We start from the raw sequence: 27,332 nt of genomic DNA, 5'->3' as shown, positions 1-27,332 counted from the left end.
CATGCAAATGTAAACCAAAGAAGAACATGGGTTAGTTATATCAGACAAAATAGATATTAAGTCAAAAACTTAGTATATAAAAAAGAGACAAAGATCATTATATAATGATAAAGGAGTCAATTCATCAAGAAGATATAACTTCTATAAATATATTTGCACCTAACCTTGGAGAACTTAAATACATAAAGTAAATATTAAAATATCTGAAGGGTGAGATAGACTGCAATACAATAATAGCGGAAGACCTCAATATGCAACTTTCAATAATAGACAGATCAGACAGAAAATAAGAAAACATTCGACTTGAACTACACTTTGAACAAAATGGATCTACAGACATATACAGAACATTTCTTTCAACAGCAACAGAATATACATTCTTCTCCAATGCACACATAACATTCTCCTGGATAGATCATATGTTAGGCCACAAAACAAGTCTTAACAAATTTAAGGATGTTGAAATCCTATCTACGGAAAGTATATTTTCTAATCACTATGATGTAAAACTAGAAATCAGTAACAGGAGGAATTTTGGAAAATTCAAATATGTGGAAATTAAACAACAAACTCTGAACAACCCATAGGTCAAAGAAGAAATTCAAAAGGGAAATTTAAAAATACCTTGAGATAAATGAAACTGGAAACATAGCATAATGTAACTTATGAGATGCAACAAAAGCAATTCTAAGAGGAAAGTTTATAGCAATAAACTCCTATATCACAAAAGAAGAAAGGGGCCTGGCATGGTGGCTTACACCTGTAACCCCAGCATTTTGGGAGGCCAAGGTGGGTGGATCACCTGAGGTCAGGAGTTCCAGACCATCCTGGCCAACATGGCAAAACCCCATCTCTACTAAAAAATCAGCTGGGCATGGTTACAGGCTCCTGTAATCTCGGCTACTCAGGAGGCTGAGGTGGGAGAATCGTTTGAACCCAGGAGGCAGAGGTTGCAGTGAGCTGAGATCACATCACTGCACTCCAGCCTGGGTGACAGAGCAAGATGGGGTCTCCAAAAAAAAAAAAAAAAAAAAAAAAAGACTCACAAAGCAGTAACCTAATCTTATACCTCAAGGAACTAGAAAAAGAAGAACAAACTGAGCCCAAAGTTAGCATAAGGAAGGAAATAACAAAGATAGAACAGAAGTAAAGACTAGAAAAACAATAGAAAAAAATCAACAAAACTGGGAGTTGGGTTTTTTGAAAAGATAAGCAAAATTGACAAACCCTTAGCTATACTATGAAAAAAAAAGAGAAGACTCAAAATCAGAAATGAAAGAGAAGGTGTTATGACTGATACTACAGAAATACAAAAGATCATAAAAGACTGTTATGAACAATTATATATCAAATAATTGGATAACCTACAAGAAACAGATGAATTCTTGGCAACATATTACCTGCCAAGACTGAATCATGAAGAAATAGAAAATATGAACAGATCTAACAGTGAGTAAGGATATTGAATCCGTGATCAAAAGTCACCCATCAAAGAAAAACCCAGGACCAGATAGCTTCACTGCTGAATTCTACCAAATATTTAAAGAAGAGCTAATACCAGTCTTTCTCAAATTCTTCCAAAAGGAGGAGGAAATGCTTCCAAACTCATTTACAAGGCCAGTATTACTTTGATACTAAAGCCAGACAAGGACACTACAAAGAAAAGAAGACTATAGGCTAATATCCTTGATGAATACAGATATAAAAATCTTCAACAAAATACAGTCACAATGGATATATGTTTTGGAAAATGCATCATTAGACAATTTCATCATTGTGTGCAGTTACCATAAAGTGCACTTACACAAACCTAGATGGTATAGCCTATTACACACCTAGGCTACGTGGTATAGCCTATTACACACCTAGGCTACGTGGTATAGCCTATTACACACCTAGGCTACGTGGTATAGCCTATTACACACTTAGGCTACGTGGTATAGCCTATTACACACCTAGGCTATGTGGTATAGCCTATTGCTTCTAGGCTGCAAACATGTACAGCATGTTACTATACTGACTACTATATGTAATTGTAACAAAATAGTAAATATTTGTGTATCTGAACACCCAAACATTAAAAAGGTATGGTAAAAATGTGGTGCATATATATAAAATGGTGCACCTGTATAGGGTACCTACAATGAATGAAATTTGCAGAACTGGAAGTTGCCCTGGGTGAGTCAGTAAGTGAGAGGTGAGTGAATGTGAAGGCCTAGGACATTACTGTATACTACTGTAGACTTTATAACACTGTATACTTAGGCTACACTAAGTTTTTTCAAAATAATTTTCTTTAATAATAAATTAACCTTAGCTTACTGTAACTTTTCTACTTTATACAGTTTTAAGTTAATTTTTTTCTTTTTAACACTTTTAAAATAACACTTAGCTTAGGCTGGGCGAGGTGACTCACCCCTGTAATCCCAGCACTGTGGGAGGCTGAGGCTCACAGACCACCTGAGGTCAGGTGTTCGAGACCAGCCTGGCCAACATGGCGAAACCCCTCTTCTACTAAAAATACAAAAATTAGTGGGGCAGGGTGGCGCATGCCTGTAATCCCAGCTACTCGGGAGACTGAGGCAGGAGAACTGCTTGAACCCAGGAGGTGGAGATTGCAGTGAGCCGAGATCATGCCATTACACTCCAGCCTTGGCAACAGAGCAAGACTCCGTCTCAAAATAATAATAATAATAATAACACTTAGCTTAAAACACACACTGCACAACTGTGCAAATATATTTTCTTTCCTTATATCCCTATTCTATAAGCTTTTTTCTATTTAATTTTCTTTTACTTTTTAAAAGTTTTTTTTTTTTTTCTGTTAAAAATGAAGACACAAACATATACATTAGCCCATGCCTACACAAGGTCAGGATCATCAACATCGTTATCTTCTAACTCTATACCTTGTTCCACTGAAAGGCGTTCAGGGTCAATAATATGCACGGAGCTGCCATCTCCTACGATAACAATGGCTTCTTCTGAAATGCCCTCTGAAGCATCTGCCTGAGGCTGTTTTACAGCTAACTTTTTTTTTTTTAATAAGTAAAAGGAGTGCACTTTAAAATAATGATATAGTTTAGTATAGTAAATAAACCAATAACAGAGTTGTTTATCATTATCAGGTATTATGTTTTGCACATAATTGTTTGGGCTGTGTTTTATATGATTGGAAACACACTGGATTTATGTCAGCATCACCACAAACACATGAGTAATGCTTCGTGCTGTGGCATCACTAGGTGATAGGAATTTTTCAGCTCCATTATAATCTTGTGGGACAACTATTGTATATGTGGTCCTTCATTGACCGAAACATTGTTATGTGGTGTATGACTGTACTAGCAAATCAAATTCAGCAGTGCATTAAAAGGATCATTTGCCATGATCAAATGGGATTTATCCCTGAGATGCAAGGATGGTACAACATAGGTAAATCAATTAATGTGATTCACCATATTAACAGAAAGAAGGACGAAACACATATGATCATCTCAATAGATACAGAAAAAGCATGAGAAAATTCAACATTCTTTCACCATTAAAACCATCAACAAATTAGGTATAGAAGGGATATTCCTCAACACAATAAAAATTATATGCTAGCATCATACTATACTAAAGACCCATGGCTAACATCATACTCAATGGTGAGAAGTTGAAAGCTTTTCCTCTAAGATCAAGAACAAGACAAGGATGCCCACTGTTAGTATTTCTATTCAACATTATGCTGGAAGTCCTAGCCAGAACAATTAGGCAAGGGGAAAAAAAAAAGCATCCAAATAGGAAAGGAAGAAGTGAAATTGTCTCTCTTTGCTGACAATATCATCTTATACATGGAAAACCTTAATGATTCCGTTAAAAAACTGTTTGATACATTCACTAAAGTTACAGGACACAAAATAAACACAAAATCTGTAGGAGTGTTTCTGTACACTAACAATGAACTGTCCAGAAAACAAATTAAGAAAACAATCCCATTTATAATATCATAAAAAATGCTTAAGGAATAAACTTAAACAAGGAGGTGAAAGATCTGTATACTGAAAATTATAAAACATTGATGGAAGATAACACAAATAAATGAATGCCCATCACATTTATTAGCTTGGTGCAAAAGTAATTGTGGCTTTTGCCATTACTTTAATGGCAAAAGGAGTACACTCTAAAATAATGATATAGCATAGTACAGTAAATAAACTAATAACAGAGTTGTTTATCATTATCAGATATTATATATTGTACATAATTGTATGTGCTACATTTCACATCACTGGAAATGCATTATAGCAGAAAACACAATTACTTTGGCACCAACCTATTAGTAAATATTCAGGAAATAAAGCTATTTTTACTTTTATTCCATACAAACTATCTTAGATAATTCTTCACATCCCAGGTGTCTCAGTAGTAGAGGAATATAATGAATAAGGCTTAAAAAAGGTTGACCTGATCTAAATTACGTGGGTATGAGCAATATGCTTACAATATTACTACTTTTTTTTGGTGTTAGAACACCTTAGGTCTATACTGCCAAACCCTAAACTCTTCAATGACAGAAATGTCAAATAAAGATCTCATTCTTAATCCGTGCAAGAGACTGTGACAATATTGGTGCCATTATGAACAATTTATGCTGTAATGCTGAGAAACACAACAAGCGCATTCTTTCGTTTCTCTTGGCTGTGTAAGCTGAAGCACCGGTTTATGAATTATTAAAGTCTTCTATATAATAGGTACTCTTTTAAGCACTTGGGATATTTATTTATTTTGATTAACAAAAAGACAAAAGTTCCTGCCCTCATGTAACTTATATCCACTCCATTCATTTATTTATTCATTCGTCTTACCATATGGCAAATGCCATAGTAGGAGTTATGAAAGGGAAAAGACAAAGATGCAAAGAGGAATATGATACACTGTCTGATGAGCTCCTTTTCTGACAAAGCGGAGAGTGATAGAGTAGATCTGTAAATAGCTACTGTATTATAATACAGCAGCTCTACAATGGAGTATTAGCAAATGGCACCATGAACAGACATAGAAGAGGGAGCAAAGTATTCTCCGAGGGAGGGAGGAAGAACAGAGACTAAGGAGGTGGCAAGAGATGAGGACATTTGAGGAAGGTTAAACAGGGTTTGTCAGTTGGGGAGAGTGGAGAAAGGGCATCAGGCAAAGCAAACAACTGCTGGGTTCTATCAATTAATCAATTAATGAAGTATATGGTAGAATGTAAAATCAAAAGAAGGTACAATGTCTAAACTAAAGTCGCTTATTTGGGAAACAACTCTTATCAATCACCAACTAATTAAGCTCTGCCTTTGTCTTTTTTTTTTTTTTTTTTTTTAAAGTAGGCCTTAGTAGAGAACAGCCTTTATCCTCCCTAAGTTTTTCCACAAGGTGAGAATAGTTGAGTGGACTTCCACTTGGGTTTGCTCTCTGATGCTTTGTGTTTTCCCAGGGTAATGTTTAAGAAAATATGGCCCATCTGTTAGCTGTGTGGAGAGTAAGCTTCCTGCAGGAGAATAAGTTGTAAGTAGTTTTAAAATGGAGACTCTTGGGCCCTACTCCTGACACAATGAATCAGAATTGGCAAGAGGGCTGGAGTCTGTAATTTTTCATGAGTGGATTCTTAACGGAGGTTTACAACCACTGGCCTAGGTAGAGATTTACTCTCAAACACCGCCTTCTCAGTTCAATAATCAAAATCATTTACCTATTTATCTTAATTATTTTAGCCAGCATTTTACCTGTATTTGTTCTGCTATTACTTGAATTCAAGCTTCCTGCATCTTCTTTGCCTAGTAAAATGTAATTTTCTCTGCTCCTTACTACTTGTTACCTCCACTCCCACCCCCTTACAATCCAAGGAGGTTCACTGTAGCTTCATCTCTTCTTCTAGTTAGTAAAAATGTTACCATGACAACATCACATCTATGTCCTCCACTTGGCTGCACATGAGAAGCACGGATTGGCTTACCCAGGGTCCATCCTGCAGCGGCAGGGCAGGAAAATCTACGGAACCTCATTTGTGATGAGGATTGGACATTGTTATTAATTTTCCAGAACCAAGGATTCTGGAAGTGTAGGACATAATCTCATTTCACTCTAGCTATTGATTTCTCCCCAACTGATAGGCTGGATTTGGGGGTAAAGTTACTTTGCAAATAATGGATAAAGTCTCTCCTTTATCCTGGTAACAGAAACTTTTTGAAACTACTTTTATCTCCCCATCCTAGCATTTAAATCCAATTAAGTTTCAGAAACATTTACTGAATGCCCACTAAGCCCTACACAAGTCTTCTTGCTGAAGATCCTTAAAGGAATCAAACCACTTTTTACATTCATTTTTTAAAAAATTTAACACACAATGCATTTTAAACAAAGTTACAGAGTTAGAGCTCTGTCTTTAAGTAAGGAGCCATGGATAATAGAAGCTCACTCCTTTAGGATTCTATTGGAAGTTATCAGAAAAATAAAACTCAGAATTTCTTCTATCTATCCACTACTCCTTCCATCCATCCTTCCTTCCATCTGACAAGAACTGTGTGGAGGGCTCTGTGCTAGATGCTGGGTATAAAATGATGAGCAAACAAATTTGTCTCCTGACCATTGGAAGTTTATAGCTTAGTAGCAGAAAGAGTGCTGGAGGCAAACAGAAACTCCAACCCTAGGTTCAGCTCTCTCTCTATTTGTACAGGTTGGGGGAGTCAGTGAATTTCCTGAATTCTCTATTTCCTTGTGTGGAAGGGGGCTGCCTTGTCTGTTGCACAGGGCAGTTGGCAGGATTGCATTTGAGTTCACCCTAACAGTTTGAAGTGCTACATAAATATAATAATTGCAAATTAAGTTTGATTCAAATAGTGGAGAGAATAACTATCATGTGCACAATGGAGAGAAGTAAAACTTTTGAAATAAGAGGGAGGAAACCTGAATTCTAGTCCTATCATTTACATGGACTTGTGCCTGTGCCCTGCCCATGGGGCAAGGAGCCATTTCTCCCCTTGGCCTTGATTTGAGCTGATTGATTTATAGCTTCATGAACCTCTCAGTGTATGCTACTAGGAAAGGCAAACCTGCAGAAATGCAGAGCTCAAGTGTCTCTTAAAAGCTAATCAATTCCATCTGTTCCCATGTCAGGCTTCCTGAAGAGATCTTTCTTTTCAAAGGTCTCTTAGGAGGCAAATATCTCAGGCTGTCTTGGAACCCAGTGCAGGGAGTTGTCTAGGAGTGTTCAGGAGTGGGCTGCAGGGGCACACAGGTAACATCTGTGTTGGCTAGAGTGCTCCACAAGCTGTGCAGGGAGGTTTCAAAATGTGGAGGCCATTAAACATCCTGACACCCACTCAAGGGGGCATCACGAGAGCAGGAGCTCCATGAAGTTTTTGGTGTGTACTTAAAAGGCTCTGCCTGTGCAGGTCTGAAGAACCTGCCCAAGGTGCAAGCCCTGGCTTTCTTGCTGAGGCTCTTTAACCTGGCACTTTGATGTGGCATGGAAATTCACAAACCCATTTCACTCCATCTCCCTGCAAGGGACTCTAGCCCTGAGACTGATACACATGGACTCCTTCAGATACCTGTTGCTGATTTCATTCACTTTAGGAATGTGTTTGCTTTCTTGTGGTTGTTTGGGGAGAAGGAGCATATTTATGGGGACACACATAATTCAGAAATGCTGAGTTTTAACAATATAGGACTGAGGGATTTCAATATGGAACAAGGAAAGTCCTTGGAATAGAATAGATTTCAGATTTGAATCCTGCCACTTGCTTGTCATATGGCCTTAGGTGATAATAAACACAACTTTATTACCTTAAAGTTATTATCAGTAAAAGGAGGTGGTAGTAGTTGTTATAATCATTGTTCCATTTCTGGAGCCCAAGCTCAACTTCCCACAACTGTCAGTCCACCACAACACAGTTCGCAATCTGACAATTCTTCCTCTCACTTTCACCTTCACATCCACCTCACCCCCACATACCACAGACTCCTCTTTCTTGGCCTCTTGGATTTCCACCTCTCATTTCCACACCTAGGAACCCATCAGGCTCTTCCCTCCTCATACTTCAGTTAGTACTATACCTCCCAGTGGACTCTCCTCTTTAGTCCTCTTGAGAATTAACCTCCTCAAAACTTGCTTTCAAATTACAGCCTACCCCACTGGAAAGTGCATCATGATCCCTGATCCAATCCAAACTCCTCACTTTGCCCTACATCCGGCCTTACCTTCCCTACCCTGGCCAGTGGAGCCATTACCCAGGAAATGTCCAGGGAAGAAGAGAGGCTTTCTTGTGATGAGGAAAGCTTTTCCCAGAAGTCCTCTGGCAAATCACTCTCACATTTCTTTGGCCAGAATTAGGTTATATATCTACACCTAAAGTAATCACTGACAAGAGACCACAACACTATGATGGCTGGGATTTGAGACCTAAGGTTGATTCTGGGAAGGGCCAAGACTCTCTCAAAGTGCATGACCATTTGGAGGAAGATGGATAACTGAAAAAATTGGGGTTGTTAATAAGGAGGAAGGGGAAACCAGCAGTGTCCCTTACACTCCCAATCCTGAGAGTCTATGATTCTTGGCTTGTTCCAGCCTATAGCCTTGCCCATGCATTTTCTCCCGCTTGGAACTCATCCAGTAAATCTTTGTATGTCAGAGACTCTGCTGGGCCATCTTCCCAATGTGAATCAAAATCCTTCTTTCAAGCTTTAGATCAAGAACAATGCACAGTTCCTCCTCTCCTATAGCTTGTATTTCAGGAGATGAGATCACATACACTGTGTGAAGCTGCAGAAGTCCATCTTCCACCACCCACATTATTCTTTGTCCTTTTAGTCTTTTCATATATCCCCATCAGTAATCTTCTGGACTATGGCTGTCCAACTTTTTGGTTTCACTGGGTCACACTGAAAATAGAAGAATTGTCTTGGGCCCCATATAAAATATAGTAACACTAAAGATAGCTGATGAGCTTAAAAAAAAAATCTGGACAATGCTGACAACACCTCACTAGGGCACTCTGCCTGAGCCTTGTTTCCATCTCTGGCAAGCTGTATGGTAAAGATATCTGATAGCAATAACTTAAGCATACCCTGAATGACTCAGTATGGCAGATGCACCTGAATGTCTGTTCTGAGCTAGGGAATCTGGAAGTGGCCAACCCGGAGATTCATTCCTTGTCTATAAGGAACATCTGAGCCCCTGTCTCGTCCTGTGGAACACAGGCCATACAGGGAATAGAGGCCCCAAGTTCTGGTTTGAATGATGGTTGCCAGGGAAAGGCAGTTAAGTGAAAATGCTACATAAACTGCATGCTTTTTTTGTTGTTGTTGTTGCAAGCGGTTGCAGTTCTACTGTTCAGCCTGCTACCACTGGAACAGTGGTTCTCTTATCCAGCCTACCGCTACTAGACACTCCCTCTTATATGTAAGCCCCATGTCTTGACCCAAGGCTCTGGGTCTCTTCTTCGGCCTCTTGAACCTGATGCCACCCCCAGTGGAGTGGATAGGGGTTTGGTATGATACACCCCAGATAGGACCTTCCTGATCTATTCCTTCACATCCTCTATGAAACAAAACCAGTCCTTCCTAAATCCAAATCCCTATGGGCTTGGGAAATGCTGGATTAAGAGTCTATAAGAAATCAGTTCATAGATAAAGATTTCAATGTTACCACTCCAGAGCACAAAGGAAATTTGCAAGGGAAATTTACAGTAGATACATGGATTAACACAAGGACATGAAAATAATAATGCATTTTAAGGGCTGGTCAGCTGAGGTTCTGGCAAGGCAACCTTCACTTTTCAATGATCCTTTACTCTTCCTCTACCCCAGAACATTTGCACTGCTTGCAGCGTCTCTTAAGAAGCCACTATCAAAGTGGCTGGCAAGATGGCCAAACAGGAACAGCTCCAGTCTGCAGCTCCCAGTGAGATCAATGCAGAAGGCGGGTGATTTCTGCATTTCCAACTGAGATACCTGGCTAACTTCATTGGGACTGGTTAGACAGTGGGTGCAGCCCATGGAGACGAGCTGAAGCAGGGTGGAGCGTCACCTCATCCAAAAAGTGCAAGAGGTCAGGGAACTCCCTCCCCTAGCCAAGGGAAACCATGAGGGAATGTGCCATGAGGAACAGTGCACTGTGGCCCAGATACTACGTTTTTCCCACTGTCTTCACAACCTTCAGACCAGGAGATTCCCTCTGGTGCCTCTGCCACCAGGGCCCTGGGTTTCAAGCACAAAACTGGACGACTGTTTAGGCAGACAGTGAGCTAGCTGCAGGTGTTTTTTTTTTTTTTTTTCATACCCCGGTGGCGCCTAGAACACCAGAGAGAGAGAGAACTGTTCACTAGCCTGGAAAAGGGGCTGAAGCCAGGGAGCCAAGTGGTCTATCTCAGTGGATCCCACCCCCACAGAGCCCAGCAAGCTAACATCCACTGGCCTGAAATTCTCACTGCCAGCACAGCAGCCTGAAGTCGACCTGAGACACTTGAGCTTGGTGGGGGGAGGGGCGTCTGCCATTACTGAGGCTTGAGTAGGTGGTTTTCCCCTCACCGTGTAAACAAAGCTGCTGGGAAGTTTGGACTGGGTGGAGACCACTGCAGCACTGCAAAGCCACTGTAGCCAGACTGCCTCTCTAGATTCCTCTTCTCTGGGCGGGGCATCTCTGAAAGAAAGGCAGCAGCCCGAGTCAGGGGCTTATAGATAAAACTCTCATCTCCCTGGGACAGAGCACCTCAGGGAAGGGGCAGCTGTGGGCACAGCTTCAGCAGACTTAAACGTTCCTGCCTGCTGGGTCTGAAGACAGCAGCAAATCTCCCAGCACAGTGCTCGAGCTCTGCTAAGGAAAAGACTGCCTCCTCAAGTGGGTCCCTGACCCCTCATGCCTCCTGACTGGGAGACACCTCCCAGCAGGGGTCAATAGACACCTCATACAGGAGAGCTCTGGCTGGCATCTGGTGGGTGCCCCTCTGGGACAAAGCTTCCAGAGGAAGGGGCAGGCAGCAATCTTTGCTGGTCTGCAATCTCCACTGGTGATACCCAGGCAAACAGGGTCTGGAGTGGACCTCCAGCAAACTCCAGCAGACCTGCAGCAGAGGGGCCTGACTGGCAGAAGGAAAACAAATAAACAGAAAGGAATAGCATCAACATCAGCGAAAAGGACGTCCACACAGAAACCCCATCTGAAGGTCACCAAAATCAAAGACCAAAGGTAGAAAAAATCCACGAAGATGAGGAAAAACCAGCGCAAAAATGCTGAAAATTCCAAAAGCCAGAATGCCTCTTCTCCTCCAAAGGATCACAACTCTTTGCCAGCAAGGGAACAAAACTAGACAGAGAATGAGTTTGATTAATTGACAGAAGTAGGCTTCAGAAGGTGAGTAATAACAAACTCCTCTGAGCTAAAGAAGCATGTTCTAACCAATGCAAGGAAGCTAAGAACCTTGAAAAAAAGTTAGATGAATTGCTAACTAGAATAACCATTTAGAGAAGAACATAAATGACCTGATGGAGCTGAAACACACAGCGTGAGAACTTCGTGAACAATACACAAGTATCAATAGCAGAATTGATCAAGTGGAAGAAAGGATATCAAAGATTGAAGATCAACTTAATGAAAAAAGATGTGATGACAAAATTAGAGAAAAAATAATGAAAAGGAATGAAGAAAGCCTCCAAGAAACATGGGATATGTGAAGAGACCAAACCTATGTTTGATTGGTGTACCTGAAAGTGATGAGGAAAATGGAACCAAGTTGGAAAACACTCTTCAGGATGTTATCTAGGAGAACTTTCCAAACCTAGCAATGCAGGCCAACTTTCAAATTCAGGAAATATAGAGAACACTACAAAGATACTCCGTGAGAAGAGCAACCCCAAGACACATAATCATCAGATTCACCAAGGTTGAAATGAAGGAAAAAATGTTAAGGGCAGCCAGAGAGAAAGGTCAGGTTACCCATAAAGGGAAGCCCATCAGACTAACAGTGGATCTTTCTGCAGAAACCCTACGAGCCAGAAGAGAATGGGAGCCAATATTCAACATTCTTAAAGAAAACATTTTTCAACCCAGAATGTCATATCCAGCCAAACTAGGCTTCATAAGTGAAGGAGAAATAAAATCCTTTACAGACAAGCAAATGCTGAGAGTTTTTGTCACCACTAGGCCTGCCTTACCAGAGCTCCTGAAGGAAGCACTAAATATGGAAATTAAAAACGGGTACCAACCACTGCACAAACATACCAAAATGTAAAGTCCATCGACACTATGAACAAACTGCATCAACTAATGGGCAAAATAACCAGCTAGCATCATAATGACAGGATCAGATTCACACATAACCATATTAATGTTAAATGTAAATGGGCTAAATGCCCCAATTAAAAGACACAGACTGACAAATTGGATAAAGAGTCAAGACCCATCAGTGTGCTGTATCCAGGAGACCCATTTCACATGCAAAGACACACATAGGCTCAAAATAAAGGGATGGAGGAAGATTTACCAAGCAAATTGAAAGCAAAAAAAGCAGGGGTTGCAATCCTAGTCTCTGATAAAAGACTTTAAATCTAGAAAGATCAAAAAAGACAAAGAAGGGCATTACATAATGGTAAAGGGGATTGATGCAACAAGAAGAGCTAACTATCCTAAATATATATGCACCCAATACAGGAGCACCCAGATTCATAAAGCAAGTCCTTAGAGACCTACAAAGAGACTTAGACTCCCACACAATGATAGTAAGAGCCTTTAACACCCCACTGTCATATTAGATCAATGAGACATAAAATTAATAAGGATATTCAGAACTTGAACTCAGCTCTGGACCAAGTGGAGCTAATAGACATCTACAGAACTCTCCACCCTAAATCAATAGAATATACATTCTTCTCAGCACCACATTGCACTTATTCTAAAATCGACCACATAATTGGAAGTAAAACACTCCTCAGCAAATGCAAGAAAACTGAAATAATAACAGTCTCTCAGACCACAGTGCAATCAAATCAGAACTCAGGACTAAGAAGCTCACTCAGAACTGCATAACTACATGTAAACTGAACAACCTGCTCCTGAATGACTACTGGGTAAATAATAACATAAAGGCAGAAATAAATAAGTTCTTTGAAATCAAGAGAACAAAGACACAATGTACCAGAATCTCTCGGACACAGCTAAAGCAGTGTTTAGAGGGAAACTTATAGCACTAAATGCCCACATGGAAAGCAGGTGATATCTAAAATTGACACCCTAATATCACAATTAAAAGAACTAGAGAAGAGCAAACAAATTCAAAAGCTAACAGAAGACAAGAAATAACTAAGGTCAAAGCAGAACTGAAGGAGATAGAGACACAAAAAACCATTAAAAAAAATCAGTGAATCCAGGAGCTGGTTTTTTGAAAACATTAACAAAATAAATACACTGCTAGGCAGACTAATAAAGAAGAAAAGAGAGAAGAATCAAATAGACACAATAAAAAATGATGAGGGAGATATCACCACTGATTCCACAGAAGTACAAACTATCATCAGAGTTCTATAAACACATCTACACAAATAAACTAGAAAATCTAGAAGAAATTCATAAATTCCTGAACACATACACCCTTCTGCCAAGACTAAACAAGGAAGAAGTCCAATCCCTGAATAGACCAATAATAAGTTCTGAAATTAAGGCACTAATTAATAGCCTACCAACCAAAAACAGTCTGAGACTAGACAGATTCACAGCCAAATTCTACCAGAGGTACAAAGAGGAAATGGTACCATTCCTTCTGAAACTATTGTAAACAATAGAAAAAGAGGGACTTCTCCCTAACGCATTTTATTAGGCCAGCATCATCCTGATACCAAAACTTGGCAAAGACACAACAACCAAAAAAGACATTTTCAGGCCAATATCCCTGATGAACATCAATGCGAAAATCCTCAGTAAAATACTGGCAAACCAAATCCAGCAGCACATCAAGAAGCTTATCCACCATGATCAAGTTGGCTTCATCCCAGGGATGCAAGAATGGTTCAACATATACAAATCAATAAACGTAATCCACCACATAAACAGAACCAATGACAAAAACCACATGATTGTCTCATAGATGTAGAAAAGGCCTTCGATAAAATTCAACACCCCTTCCTGTTAAAAACTCTTAATGAACTATCAATGGAACGTATCTCAAAATAATAAGAGCTATTTATGACAAACCCACAGCCAATATCATACTGAATGGGCAAAAGCTGGAAGCATTCCCTTTGAAAACCAGCACAAGACAAGGATGCCCTCTTTCATCACTCCTATTCAACATAGTGTTGGAAGTTCTGGCCAGGGCAATCAGGCAAGAGAAAGAAATAAAGGGTATTCAAATAGGAAGAGAGGAAGTCAGATTGTCTCTGTTTGCAAATAACATGGTGTATATTTAGAAAACCCCATCATCTCAGTCCAAAATCTCCTTAAGCTGATAAGCAACTTCAGCAAAGTCTGAGGATACAAAATCAGTGTGCAAAAATCGCAAGCATTCCTATACACCAATAATAAACAAACAGAAAGCCAAATCATGAGTGAACTCCCGTTCACAATTGCTACAAAGAGAATAAAATACCTAGAAATACAACTTACAAGGGATGTAAAGGACCCATTCAAGGGGAACTACAAACCACTGCTCAAGGAAATGAGACAGAACACAAACAAATGGAAAAACATTCCATGCTCACGGATAGGAAGAATCAATATTGTGAAAATGGCCATACTGCCCAAAGTAGTTTATACATTCAATGTTATCCCCATCAAGCTACCATTGACTTTCTTCACAGAATTAGAAAAAAACTACTTTAAATTTCACATGGAACCAAAAAAGAGCCCATATAGCCAAGACAATCCTAAGAAAAAAGAACAAAGCTGGAGGCATCATGCTACCTGACTTCAAATTATACTACAAGGCTTCAGTAACCAAAATAGCATGGTACTGGTACTAAAACAGACATATAGGCCAATGGAACAGAACAGAGGCCTCAGAAATAATGCCACACATCTACAACCCTCTGATCTTTGACAAACCTGACAAAAACAAGCAATGGGGAAAGGATTCCCTATTTAATAAATGGTGTTGGGAAAACTGGCTAGCCATATGCAGAAAACTGAAACGAGACCCCTTCCTTACACCTTATACAAAAATTTACTCAAGATGGATTAAAGACTTAAATATAAGACCAAAAACCATAAAAACCCTAGAAGAAAACCTAGGCAATACCATTCAGGACATAGGCAAGGGCAAAGACTTCATGACTAAAACACCAAAAGCAGTGGCAACAAAAGCCAAAATTGGTAACCAGGATCTAGTTAAACTAAAAAGCTTCTGCACAGCCAAAAAATCTATCATCAGAGTGAATAGACAACCTACAGAATGGGAGAAAAATTTTGCAATCTATCCATCTGACAAAGGGCTAATATCCAGAATCTACAAAGAACTTAAACAAATTTACAAGAAGAAAACAGACAACCCCAGCAAAAAGTGGGTGACAGATATGAACAGACACTTCTCAAAAGAAGACATTAATGCCACCAACAAAAATATGAAAAAAAGCTCATCATCTCTGGTCATTAGATAAATGCAAATCAAAACCACAATGAGATACCATCTTACGCCAGTTAGAATGGTGATCATTAAAAAGTCAGGAAACAACAGATGCTGGAGGATGTGGAGAAATAGGAACACTTTTACACTGTTGGTGGGAGTGTAAATTAGTTCAACCATTGTGGAAGACAGTGTGGCGATTCCTCAAGGATCTAGAACCAGAAATACAATTTGACCCAGCAATCCCATTACTGGGTATATACCCAAAGGATTATAAATCATTCCACCATAAAGACACACGCATGCATGTGTTTATTGCAGCACTGTTCACTATAGCAAAGACTTGGAACCAATCCAAATGCCCATCAATGATAGACTGGATAAAGAAAATGTGACACATATACACCATGGAATACTATGCAGCCATAAAAAAGGATAAGTTTATGTTCTTTGCAGGGACATGGGTGAAGCTGGAAACCATCATTCTCAGCATACTAACACAGGCACAGAAAACCAAATACTGCATGTTTTCACTTAGAAGTGGGAGTTTAACAATGAGAACACATGGACACCGGGGAGGGGGGAATATCACACACCGGGGCCTGTCAGGGGATGGGGGGCTGTGGGAGGGATAACATTAGGAGAAATACCTAATGTAGATGACGGGTTGATGGGTGCAGTAAACCACCATGGCATGTATATACCTATGTAACAAACCTGCACGTTCTGCACATGTACCCCAGAACTTAAAGTATAATAAAATAAAATAAAAATAAATTAAATAAATAATTCAAAACAAAACAACAAAAAAAGAAGCCACTCTTTTTAGGCGAAACTCAGTGTGAGCAAACGGAACATTTAGTGCATTTTATAGGTCAATGGGAGATTAAGGTCATCTGAGGAATGGTCCACTCAACTCCGGCTTGCATGTACGTATTTCCTTGTCAGGGCTAGGAAATTCTCCCCACACCTATCCTTTTGATCACCATGGCTGTGATTGCCAGGGACAAAGGAGGAAAAGGACAGAGCCAAATAAAAAAGAAACAAAAGTCAGTTTGTTTAAACTGCCAGGGAATAATGCCTTTGGCTAAAGGAAGTCAACCCAGAACATCCTGTTCTAGTTAATGAAGTTCATCTGTCTCCCATTTAAGTAAGGAAAACATAATCTCTGCATTTGTGGGGGCTGCTCAGACATTGCCACCTTCACTCCCACCCAAACTCATGGATGGCTGAGGAGTGTCTGTCCTTTCCCGAGAGCAAGCTGCTCCTTCTGGATATTAAAGTCCCAGGCAGGTCACATGCATTTAAGCACAAACTCACTTTTTCAGATGCAAATCTCAAAGCTTTCACTAAAAAAAAATAAGCTAATTCCCTCAGTGATTGAAATCTGTATAATTCAGACACAAAAATAAATGTTCCTTCTCTCCTCTACCTCTGTTCCAAAGTATTTCAGCAATGTGGGATCTAGATACAATTCACTTACTTACTCCATGTGACATTCATGTCAAATAACAGCTGAACAACCTTATGCTTTGGAAGGACTCCTTCTCCTGCCACCTTCCTAAGATCTATTCCGGCATCAATTCCCAAGTCGCGGCATCAAATAATCCATGACAGATTCTGGATTGCCCAGCTGGTCTGTCTGGGAAGGTGCCCATTTGTGAATCAGAGCTCTCAGCAAAAAAATGACACTTCTGCAGATAAGCCTGCAAACTTTTTCTAGTCTGAAAATGAAAAGTATGTGTTTTCATTTACTTTTGCATTTTCCTCCCTTAAATGCCAAAAACCTCAGAGACAAATTTGTAGCCACGGTGCTCCAATCTGCAAGAAAAATGAAAGACTGCGAGGGTTGGAAGGAGCCCTGAGATCACCTACCAATATCGTCACTTTATAAATGAGGAAAGTGAGATCCAGAAAGGGGGAGGGATTATAGGTCACGCTGCTAGTTCATGACAGGAACCCATATTTCATGACTCCCAGCTTCATCTACTAATGTACAGTGGACCGTGGAAATATCTACTACTCCTACCTCCTTCCCATGGTTTCTGTTCACTTTGCAGTGAGCTGCCTTTCATCATCCTTTCGTCTGGTGGTTCTCAAAGTGTGGTCCCTGGCCAGAAGCATCAACATAACCTGGACCTCGTTTGATACATAAATTCTCTGGTCTCCTCCCAGACTTGCTCACTCTGTTTTAATAAGCCTTCCAGGTGAATTTAATGCTCACTAAAGTTGAGATACTTACTTTAACCTGTTAGCGCCATCCAGCCTATTCACAAGGGATTAGATCTATCTGATTTCATAGCTCTTTTTTCAGTTTGGCTGTTCTAGTTACCTAAGGCACAAGTTCACTTAAGTTACCCCTGGAGAAAGAGTGCCTATTGTAAAGTTTTGGACAGGAACTGGAATGGAAAGCTGTCATGAACTGAGGCAGCTTGAGGGGCCACTCTTTCTGTGTTTTTCCCTGTTTCTCTCCCATCTGCCCTTATCTCCTCTCTCCAAAATATTCCTTTACTTCCAGCTCTATTATTTTCTGTTCCTTCTCAGCTGGCATTTGCCATTGGCCTATCACAACCTAACTCTAAAGTCTAAACCAGGGTATCCTTTTTCCTTTAATTTTTCTTCCCAAGTGGAAAATTCTTTCTATATGACTTCTATCATGTCTCATTTCAAATTCCTGAAAAGGACATTAACTGGCCCAGTGCATCTCTTGAGCCAGGCCACACTGGTCACACGGTTACTTAAATGATTAACCACCCTTGAGCCAGATGTTTGCTCCTATAATTGATTAAATTATTGCCATCACATGAGTGGGGCAGCTATTACCATTACAAAGTAGGTGATTACATGGGGGAGTCAAGAGAATAAGAGTGAAACTTGGAAGTGAGACTTCTGTGTAGTGATAGGAACTTGTGTACTGAGAGGAAATTGGGGGAGAGAGGAGGATGGCGGATGTAGAACTCCCCCACCAATCCTGTGAGTGAGATGAGGGAGCTTGGGTGGTGGGGCTGAACAATTTGGCTTACTGAAAGTTGAGTTGGAGACGAAGGTTCTGTTATCTTCTTATGACCTCAACCTTCAACAGTACTTCCAGGTTGGGATGGGCTGGAAAATATGGGATGCAGATTATCAACTCCCTAAAAGTCACAGAAGATTCAAGCTGTAAGGAATTCCAGGGAACACCCAGCTCAGCAGTTCTCAGCCCTGGCTGCCCATTAGAGTCCTCTGAAGAGCTTCTGAAAACCAGAGATGCCTGGGCTCCACTTCAGGGATTCTGATTTACAGCTCCCTAGACACTTCAAGTGCACAGCCAGGACTGAGAATTGGTGCTCTAACTAGACCCTCTTAATTTTACAGGTGGGGAAACTTAGGTTTGGCTGCATAATATTACCATGGATCACTTAAAGATCTATTTCTAACTTGGTTATAGAATTTGGGTTACTAGATCATAAAATGTTAGAGCTAGAGGAGATCATGGAAGCCATGCAGCAGAACCCTACCTGGGGGTCCTGGGTCAAGCAGATCATAGCTGCTGAGCTCTTACTAGGGCCAGGCCCTTTACATTTGGAATCTCACTGAATCTTCCCAAGCAGCCATGTGAATAGGTGTGATTTCCATTTTACATATGAGGAGGCTGACGAGGTGCTAAATTAATTGCCAAAAGTCATCAGGAGCTGAGATTCAAGGCCAAGAGTGCCTGGCTTCAAAGTCTGTGCTGCTTCTACTACCTACAACCCAGCCCTCTGACAAAGACTCTCCTTTGACCAAAGCTTTAGTTGGGCTCCTGAGTCTCCTCTGACTAGGTCAGACATTGGGCTTCCTTTCCTGTCCTTGTAGAATCCAGTTTGAGCAAGAATCCTGCTAAGTCGGTTTGGCTAAAATCCTCCACCTACCTTTGGTGACTCGCCACCCTTGTTATCTCAGGACTCTGGCCTGCCTTCAGCAATAATCCCATCCTATCAATTTAACCAGAAACCCCCTATTCTTGACGTTTCCTCCTAGTAATTTCCAAGCACTGCCCCCCATGCTGTTCCTGGGTTATAAATCCCCATTTGTCCTTATTGGAGTCAGAGTTGAGTCCAATCTCTCTCCCTCACTGCAAGACTCCTCTGCCATAGTTATATGTCTATCGTAGTCCCCTGCTCTCCAGCTCCTGAATAAAGTCTGCCTTACCATCTTTAACAAGTGTCATAATGTTTTCTTTCAGATCTCCATCACCCATACGGGTTGGACCTATACCAAAGCTGGGAAATGTTAGGTTTACAGGCGGGTGCAGCACATTGCTTGGAGCCCAAGAGGATGAGGCATGTGAAGACAGGGCTGGTCAAGAGTGATGTGGCCTCGGAAAGGGAGAGTATTTACTGACACTGGACCCCGTATTGGCTTCCTCCCCACCCCCTTCCTCTGGGTTGAGTTCTGTCTCGGCCTCCACCCAGCTTCACCTCTGGCTTTCACCTCTTCCAGCTCACACACTAGTGACTGACCTTCAGGGGGCGTTCCCTTAAGCCAGGCTCATGGAGGCACATGCAGAGAATGTGTCAGGTGAGAGGCAGGATGAGGCAGAGGAGGCTCCACCAGAGCCCAGAACCTTCTGTGGTGCCTATCTGCCCAGGGACACTCAGGTGCCCCTGAGATACTCTTTCCCTGGTTGTGAGGTGATGCAGAGCCCCAGGCAGGTTGACGGCTCAATTTTAGCATCAGCTGGATGTAATTAGCTTTGGTGGGGGGCCAGACATTTTACAGAGGACTTCATTGTTCTTGGGAACCTGGCAGGAGTGTTTATCATTTCAGAAACTGAGAAGGCGCTGGCTCTCTCCCTCTCGGCCTTGGGACTGTCCTCCCTTCAGATGCTAATCCACAAAGTAAGTCCAAGCCAGGTCTCAGATGAAGTTCAGGGCTTGGGCGGAGCCCAAACTTTTATTTCCCTCAGGAACAAGGCAGGTGTGGAATCCACACCTGGAAAGCAGCCAAATGGAAACCTAGAGCAACAACTCAGAATGTCACATGTCAAATAACTTAATTGGGTAATCATCTGAAGAAGGGTTTGTGCACAACATATTCGGGAAGTCTGAACCAAGAGTGTGAGGGACTAATTCAAGAAGACGGTTAAGTCTGCCCAAGCCTGCCTCAAGCTCACCCAGCTGCAGGCCCTGGGACCTTGCTGGATCAATTCCTCCCAGGAGAGCTCTAGAAATGGTATCTAGCAATCCCCACCTGAGACCCCTGGGCAGTCAAACATTCCTGGAGCTGCAACGACATCCCACCCAGAATGCCCACCAGCTGTGCACAGACCTAAACTATAAGAGTCAGTGTAGTGTGGTGGTTGCCTGTCTACACTTTGGTTCAGATTGGGTTGGGCCCTGGCTTTGCTGGTTATAAACTATATGTGACTTTGGGTAAGTTATTTCCCTGTGCCTCAGTTTTCCCATCTGCAATTGAGATAAAAATAGGGCCTACCTCCTAGGGAGGTTGTAATAATTAAATGAGTTAAGATATGTAAATTCAGTCCTGGTGGTTTCCTTGGATTCTGGAGTGGGCTCTGGAGGCAAATTCTGCTTTCACAAGCCTGTTGCATATGCAAGGTCCTGACCCTGATATTAGTTTATCTGGAACCAACTGAAGCCACTACAATCTAGTTTCCATAGGAGCTTACGGAGTGAGGGCTTCCACACATCCTGGCAATAGGGGCCAGAGTGGGATAGACTTGAATTTCCATAAGATCTTAGTCAGGGGAGATGGTTAATCTTGCCTTAGGGGGTTAAAGGTCTTCTTCAGGAAAAAGCTGGTTCTGGAAAAGCAAAATTGTATATGTTTGCATAATCTTGGGTTCGGTTTCCTTCTGAAGTTAAAAGTGTTAGTTTGTTACATGTTCAATGATTCTACTTTCTTGGTAAATATTTAAACATGCAATGTATAATATGACTCTACATCTATTAATCCTTTCTCCTTTCTGCAATAGTTACTGAAGAGAAGTAGACACTGATATTTATCTGGTTCCAATTTTCTGCCAGGTACCTGATCCACACTTCTCATTTTACCCTCATAATGATTGAAGTAGGTAGTATTGTTACCTCGATTTCATAAATGTGGAAATTAAGGCAGAGAGAAGATAAGAAAATCACCCAGGGTCAAGGAGATTAAAATTTGGGGCTGACTGCAAAGAACTAATTCTTCACAGAGAGTACACAGCATTACTTTCCCAACTGAGTGACAATTACTTGCCAAGTATTGGTCTAGAATACACAACTGATCCATCATGTTTCTTGCCCCTTCAAGAAGTTTGTATTCTAGTAGAAGAGAGTTATATACAAACAATAACTAAAAACATGAAAAACAAAAAAGAAAACTATGGGATAGAAGTATGTGTAATGGATTTTGAGGAGGCCAAAAAAAGGGGTGGTCAGTTCAGCCTGAGGGGATGGGGGAGGGCTCCATGGAGAAGTTGACCCTTGGGATGGGCCTTGAAGGATAACCTGAATTGTGACGAGTGGAGACCAAGGAAAGGGGAGATGCAGGAGTTTGAGGCAGACAGGACCATATGTGCATAGGCATGGAGAAGAACATCGGTGTACTTGGGCATGGAGAACAGATCAGAATAGCTAGAACATTGAATTTCAGAGCTGGGCTGTGACAGGCTTAGATCTATCAAAGTGTTGGTCTTGATTCTTTAAGCCCTAGGGAGCTGCTAAATGCTTTAGATGAAATGCCATGAGCTGATCTGTGCAGAAAGGATCATTTCTGCATAGGAACAGGGAAGTACATACAGTCCCGTATCCTTCAGAAATGTAACATCAGCTCCTAATGTCTCTGGCACTATTGGTTTCAGGAATGGGAATAAGAGAACAGGAGTCTCTTTCTTGTTGAAAGAAGCATGTTGAAGACCAGAACTGCTATGGGGCCCTGGCATAGTGGGCCTCTATAGGTTTGCAAAAGCTTAGCTGTTCTGAGTGATGAGGACGTGTCTGCTGCAACAGCCAGACACACCACCATCAGGATGAGGTTTGATGTGCTGTCCTTTGCCAGTGGTAACAGTGGGACCCAGAAAGAAACAGGACGGGCATTGGGAACACACTGTAACCATCTTGTAATATTCAACCCAAATGCTAGCTACAAAACTAGAAGATTGTTTTTCTAAATTAAAGCCGTTTTGAATTCATGATTACATGTTCCCCATATAACGTGTGATTTACAAACACTGACTTATAAATTCTACATAAATGTAAATTACACATCTGTGCACAGTATGTTACATATTTGAACGTAGACTAGAACAATGTTCCATTACATATAATAAACTGGGTAGGTCTTTTAACATTAGTGCTAGAACTATGTATTTATGATTATAAGGCAACTTCCCCCAAGGACCCTACCATTTTTTCTTTTTTTTAAACATGTATTCTGAAGTCATTATGAAAAAAAACTGATTGCTTTAGAAAACTGCTCAAAATTCTTTGGCTTTGAAAGAAAATGGAGTGCCAAAATTTTGTCTAATAAAATGACATTTAAAGTAGAATCTGAGTCAAGCCTGAAGGAAGATATGCTGGTTTTTCAAGACAGCAAAAAAAATTCAGTATTTGGTATCCAACACTCCATTATTCATTGGCCCGAATTGGCAGGAGAGTTGTTGGTACTTAGGAGATGACCAGAGAGGGTGAGAGAAGTGATAGGTAGATAATGGGAGAAATACAACCTGAACTCTCTCAGGTCAACTCTGAGCATGCTGGGCATTAATTATTTGGAAGTGAAGAAGATTCGACATCCCCTTGCTACTACTCTTTCTGCTCATTTATCTGCTTACGGGGTCATTTTCCTGAGCAAATGCTTAAAATCAAATGTCTTTTTGTTGGACCACTGACCCAGTCAGGAGTTAGCCTCCAGGGTCCCAATACATGCATGAACGGTGGAAAGAATTTATTCCCCTCTATGAGGCAGCCCTCCCGGAACCCTCACTCCACGGGGGCTCACCGGGGCCTGCGGAAGGTGAGGCCATAGTGCTGACAGGCCAGCCCCACGGTGGGTGTGTACACGATAGGCATGAACTTCTCCACATCCGAAGTCAGCACTCGGTAGAAGAGCTTCTCGTTCCGGTCTTGGAGTGTCATGAGAATGATGTACCTTGGAAAGGGAGAGAAAAAGCAAGCTGACATGGGGTAGCAGTAGGCCCTGATGCCTCTGTGGTGTGGTGCAAAGACCCAGGGCTCCCGTTCCTGCCCAGCTACAAGGGCACCTTCATGGGCAAGCCATCTGCCCTGAGCATGAGCTTCAACAGTTATGAAATGTGAAGATGACCTGCTTGTGGTGCTTATTATTATACATGGTGAAGGTACTGTTAAATATTTTACAATAACTCCTTTAAAACCTCCGATGGCTTGTGAAGTAGGGATTATAATTCTTGCTATTTTAGAGGCAAGGAGACTAATGTAGAGAGAAACTGACTCACCCCAGGTCCATGGCAGGGTGGGAATTTGAATCTAAGCAGTCTGACTCTGGAATCTGTGCTCTCAACCATTGTTCAAGATGCTTATGATATTATGTGAACATTAATGAAATGACAATAGCATAATAATATTCTGGGGGTGGGGTAGGGTCAAGGAAAATCCTGGGCATATAAGCACTCTATGGACTGGCCTCTCCTGCCACACTGGGCTGGTTCCTGTCACAAATTGTGATTTCTAAAAATAATCTCTCTTTTACCTGATCCCTGAAACCTGAAATCACTAAGCCAGGAAAAGAGCCTTCCATTCAGACTCCTAAGAATGCAAAAACCTCTGTGAGAGAAAACCTAGGGGCTGAAATTCACAATTAAGTGTGACTGCTAATATCACAACCTTTCTGGATAATAATCTTGGGGAGAGTACTAAGGTACTTGATGCTTTGGCATGGGGAGGGATGAGAGAAATGCTCTAATGGGGAAAAACATCTGTGATCTGGTGAAATGATCACTAGGCATGACATCAGGATCCTGGATTTGAATCCCAGCTCTGCCATTTATTAGCTGTGTGAACTTGGGAAAGTCTTGTGTGACCTCTTGGGTCTCAGCCTTCTCCTCTCTACCAAAGGAATTGGTCCTTTGGTGGAAAACTAAAAACTGTGCTCTGGAAGGTGTTTTCAGCAAGAGAGGACTGATACTCAGGAAGAGCCAGGATCTCAACCCATTGCCAGAGTGGGATTCTCTTACCCAATAGCCATTTGTGCACATCTTTTCTCAGTTCTACCTTCAGTTATGTCAAACTGGTAACCTGAAACTAGCCATCTTACAAGTATTTACACTATGGAATCTGGCGGATGCCATAATTTCCTACCCCATTCCTCACCCCACACAGAGAACCAGTTATTAAAGATTTACCAGCACACCACTGCCCTTACTCAAAAGAAGATGAGGAGTTTTCTTAGCATGTCCCCAAGCACCCTGTAAAATGAGGGACTCCTGGAAATAAGCGGGTCAAGGTGGTCAAGCAGCATCAGGGATGAGCCTCTAGAACTCCCAGAAATAGGCACACTCTTCTGTCCCTGAACCTGGAATGTTTCCCCAGATCTATGAGTGAGGCCCATCTAGCTGGAAATAACTGGGGAGGGAAGGATTTTTGAATTTAACGTTTAGAGCTTAATATCTGTAGGAAGAGGATTTCACTTTGGACTTGATTTCTTCTTTATAAATTTAACAAAAGGAGAAGGTTCAGATTATTCAAATTTAGGGCGTGTCTCATCCTGTTAGTTGAATTCATTGTGTCATTTCTGGCTTGCTCTTCAGAGTGACTTAGCTAGACCCAATTAGAGTTAGATAAAAAAGAGGGAGAGGATATTTGGCCTGACTACAGTATGGCCTTGGAGTTAATGTGACTAACATCCTTTGAGTTTAGAGCTTTGGGAGTAGGGGTGGAGGTATGAGCAGAGGCTTCCGTGCTCATCACCACTCAGAAGCAATGGATGGTATGAGGGAAACAGGAATATGAGTGCAGGGTGACCCTGGCATGCTGCTGAGCTCTGCCCCTAGGGGGACAGCCACACCTTCAAGGACCCGAAGTCTTGGCCAGTTTGTTCTATAGATTGAACTGGCCAAGTTCTAGAGTTTGTTTGTTCTAAGAGGGGGATTCCTTATCTTCTTCCTACATTTCTGCTAGAGCCAATAACAAGGTGACATATTTACTTGACAAATGCTGACATACTGCCTACTGTGTGCCAGGCACTGTTCTAAGCCCAACACAAATACTAAGGCATTTAATCCTCCTAACAACCCTATGAGTTTTCCCTATGGTACTCATTGTACCAATGGGAAAAGACCCATAGAGGCTAAGTAACTTTTGCTATTAAGAGGTAGAATATAGATTTGAACTCGGTCTAGTACTAGAGTCTAGTCTTGTAGCCACTGGTCTCTGCTGCATCTTAGCTGTGGCATACCAGAGAAATGAAAAGCATAGACTCTGGAGCCAGGTCTCTGTGTTCAAATTCCAGCTGTGCCCATTTATAGCCATGCGACCTGGGAAGTGACTCCCTTGTTTAGTAAAGCTGATAAAGTTGACCCCATGATTCCCCATTGGCTCTTTATGTCTGGTTCTCTATTGGAGGAGAACTCAGAGAGGAGGCAGGGTTATTAACTGTTGCCCATAGCCTCCAACAAATGACATCTAGTTTATCCTAAGGTGTCCCCTGTCCATTTCCCTCTCCCCCACCATGTCCCCCTAATTCCAGGAACCCAAGCTATGTACCACTTCCTTAACATGCCTGTCTCTACGTCTCTGCTCCACTTCGTCCCTCTCAGTGAAACATTCTCCCTGAACCCCACTGCTGTCTGCTGAAGTCTTATCAGTGCTTCTTATGCTGACTCAGCTTCTACCACTTCCCAGAGGCCCTTCCAGATTCCACTGGTTGGAATGCAGTTTCCCTTTCCAGTTCCCCCAGGACATGTCGGCTGTGTCTCAGTTATAACAAGCCTTGTCTCTCAGGGAGACTATGAATCCTCTAGAAGGTAGGACTGAGTCTGGGATCTCTTTGGGCTCTCAGCCTTTTTTAGCTGGAGAGTTTCTGGAAAACCCTCTGTGAAGCATAGGAAACAGACAGCTCAGCCCAAGGACCAGGCAGAGAGAACAGATGCTAGGTACTGACTTGTCCAGGTCACTCTGCTGCCGCTCATAATATCTCATGATTCGGAGGAGCTGGACATCCTGACTCAGAAAGCAGGGTGGGATTAAGCCGTGGATTCCAAGCTGCAGTCTTTCTTCAAGGGTAAAGGCCATCCCCTGGCAAGAACAAGAAAAAAACACCCACACATAAGTGCATACACAGGAAACAAAGGAACAGAAGAGGTCCCACCCACAGACAGGTAAAAGTCAGTGTGACTCAGTAGAAAGGTCCCTCAACTCAAATCCCACCTCTGCTGTTTAAGTAGGATGGTCATCTTGTGCCAGTTACTTTGACACTCCTGAACTTCAGCTTCCTCACTGGAAAAAATGGGGAAACTGTATCATCAGGGTTTTCCTGTTTTTTTTTTTTTTTTTTTTTTTTTTTTTGTTGTTGTTGTTGTTTTGTTTTTATATACATATGTTTCATTTTATTTTTTAGAACAGTGATATGATTTGTCTCTGTGTCCCCACCCAAATCTCATCTTGAATTGTAATCCAAATTCCTAGTCCCCATGTGTTGAGGGAGGGACCTGATGGGAGGTGATTGGATCATGGGGGCTGTTTTTCCCATGCTATTCTTGTGGTAGTGAGTGAGTTCTAATGAGATCTGGTTGTTTGATAAGTGTCTGGTGCTTCC

The 27,332-nt window shown here is 41.6% G+C and overlaps 1 protein-coding gene across 2 annotated transcripts in view; it reads right to left on the bottom strand.

Annotated features, from left to right (window-relative positions):
* The window catches only part of ME3 (malic enzyme 3), a 217,448-nt gene that overhangs the window by 90,088 nt on the left and 100,028 nt on the right, over nt 1-27,332 (bottom strand). For both annotated transcript variants that reach the window (XM_010356026.1, XM_010356027.2), the window contains exons 3-4: nt 26,679-26,812; nt 23,541-23,690 (exon numbers count right to left, since the gene is read on the bottom strand). In XM_010356026.1, coding sequence (XP_010354328.1) covers nt 23,541-23,690; nt 26,679-26,812 — 284 coding nt within the window. The remainder of the gene's footprint in view (nt 1-23,540; nt 23,691-26,678; nt 26,813-27,332) is intronic.

The sequence above is a fragment of the Rhinopithecus roxellana genome, chromosome 15, assembly GCF_007565055.1.
Source record: "Rhinopithecus roxellana isolate Shanxi Qingling chromosome 15, ASM756505v1, whole genome shotgun sequence".
Classification (NCBI taxonomy): Eukaryota; Metazoa; Chordata; class Mammalia; order Primates; family Cercopithecidae; genus Rhinopithecus; species Rhinopithecus roxellana.
Note: the sequence above shows the minus strand (reverse complement) of the source record. Positions and strands in the feature narration are given on the sequence as shown.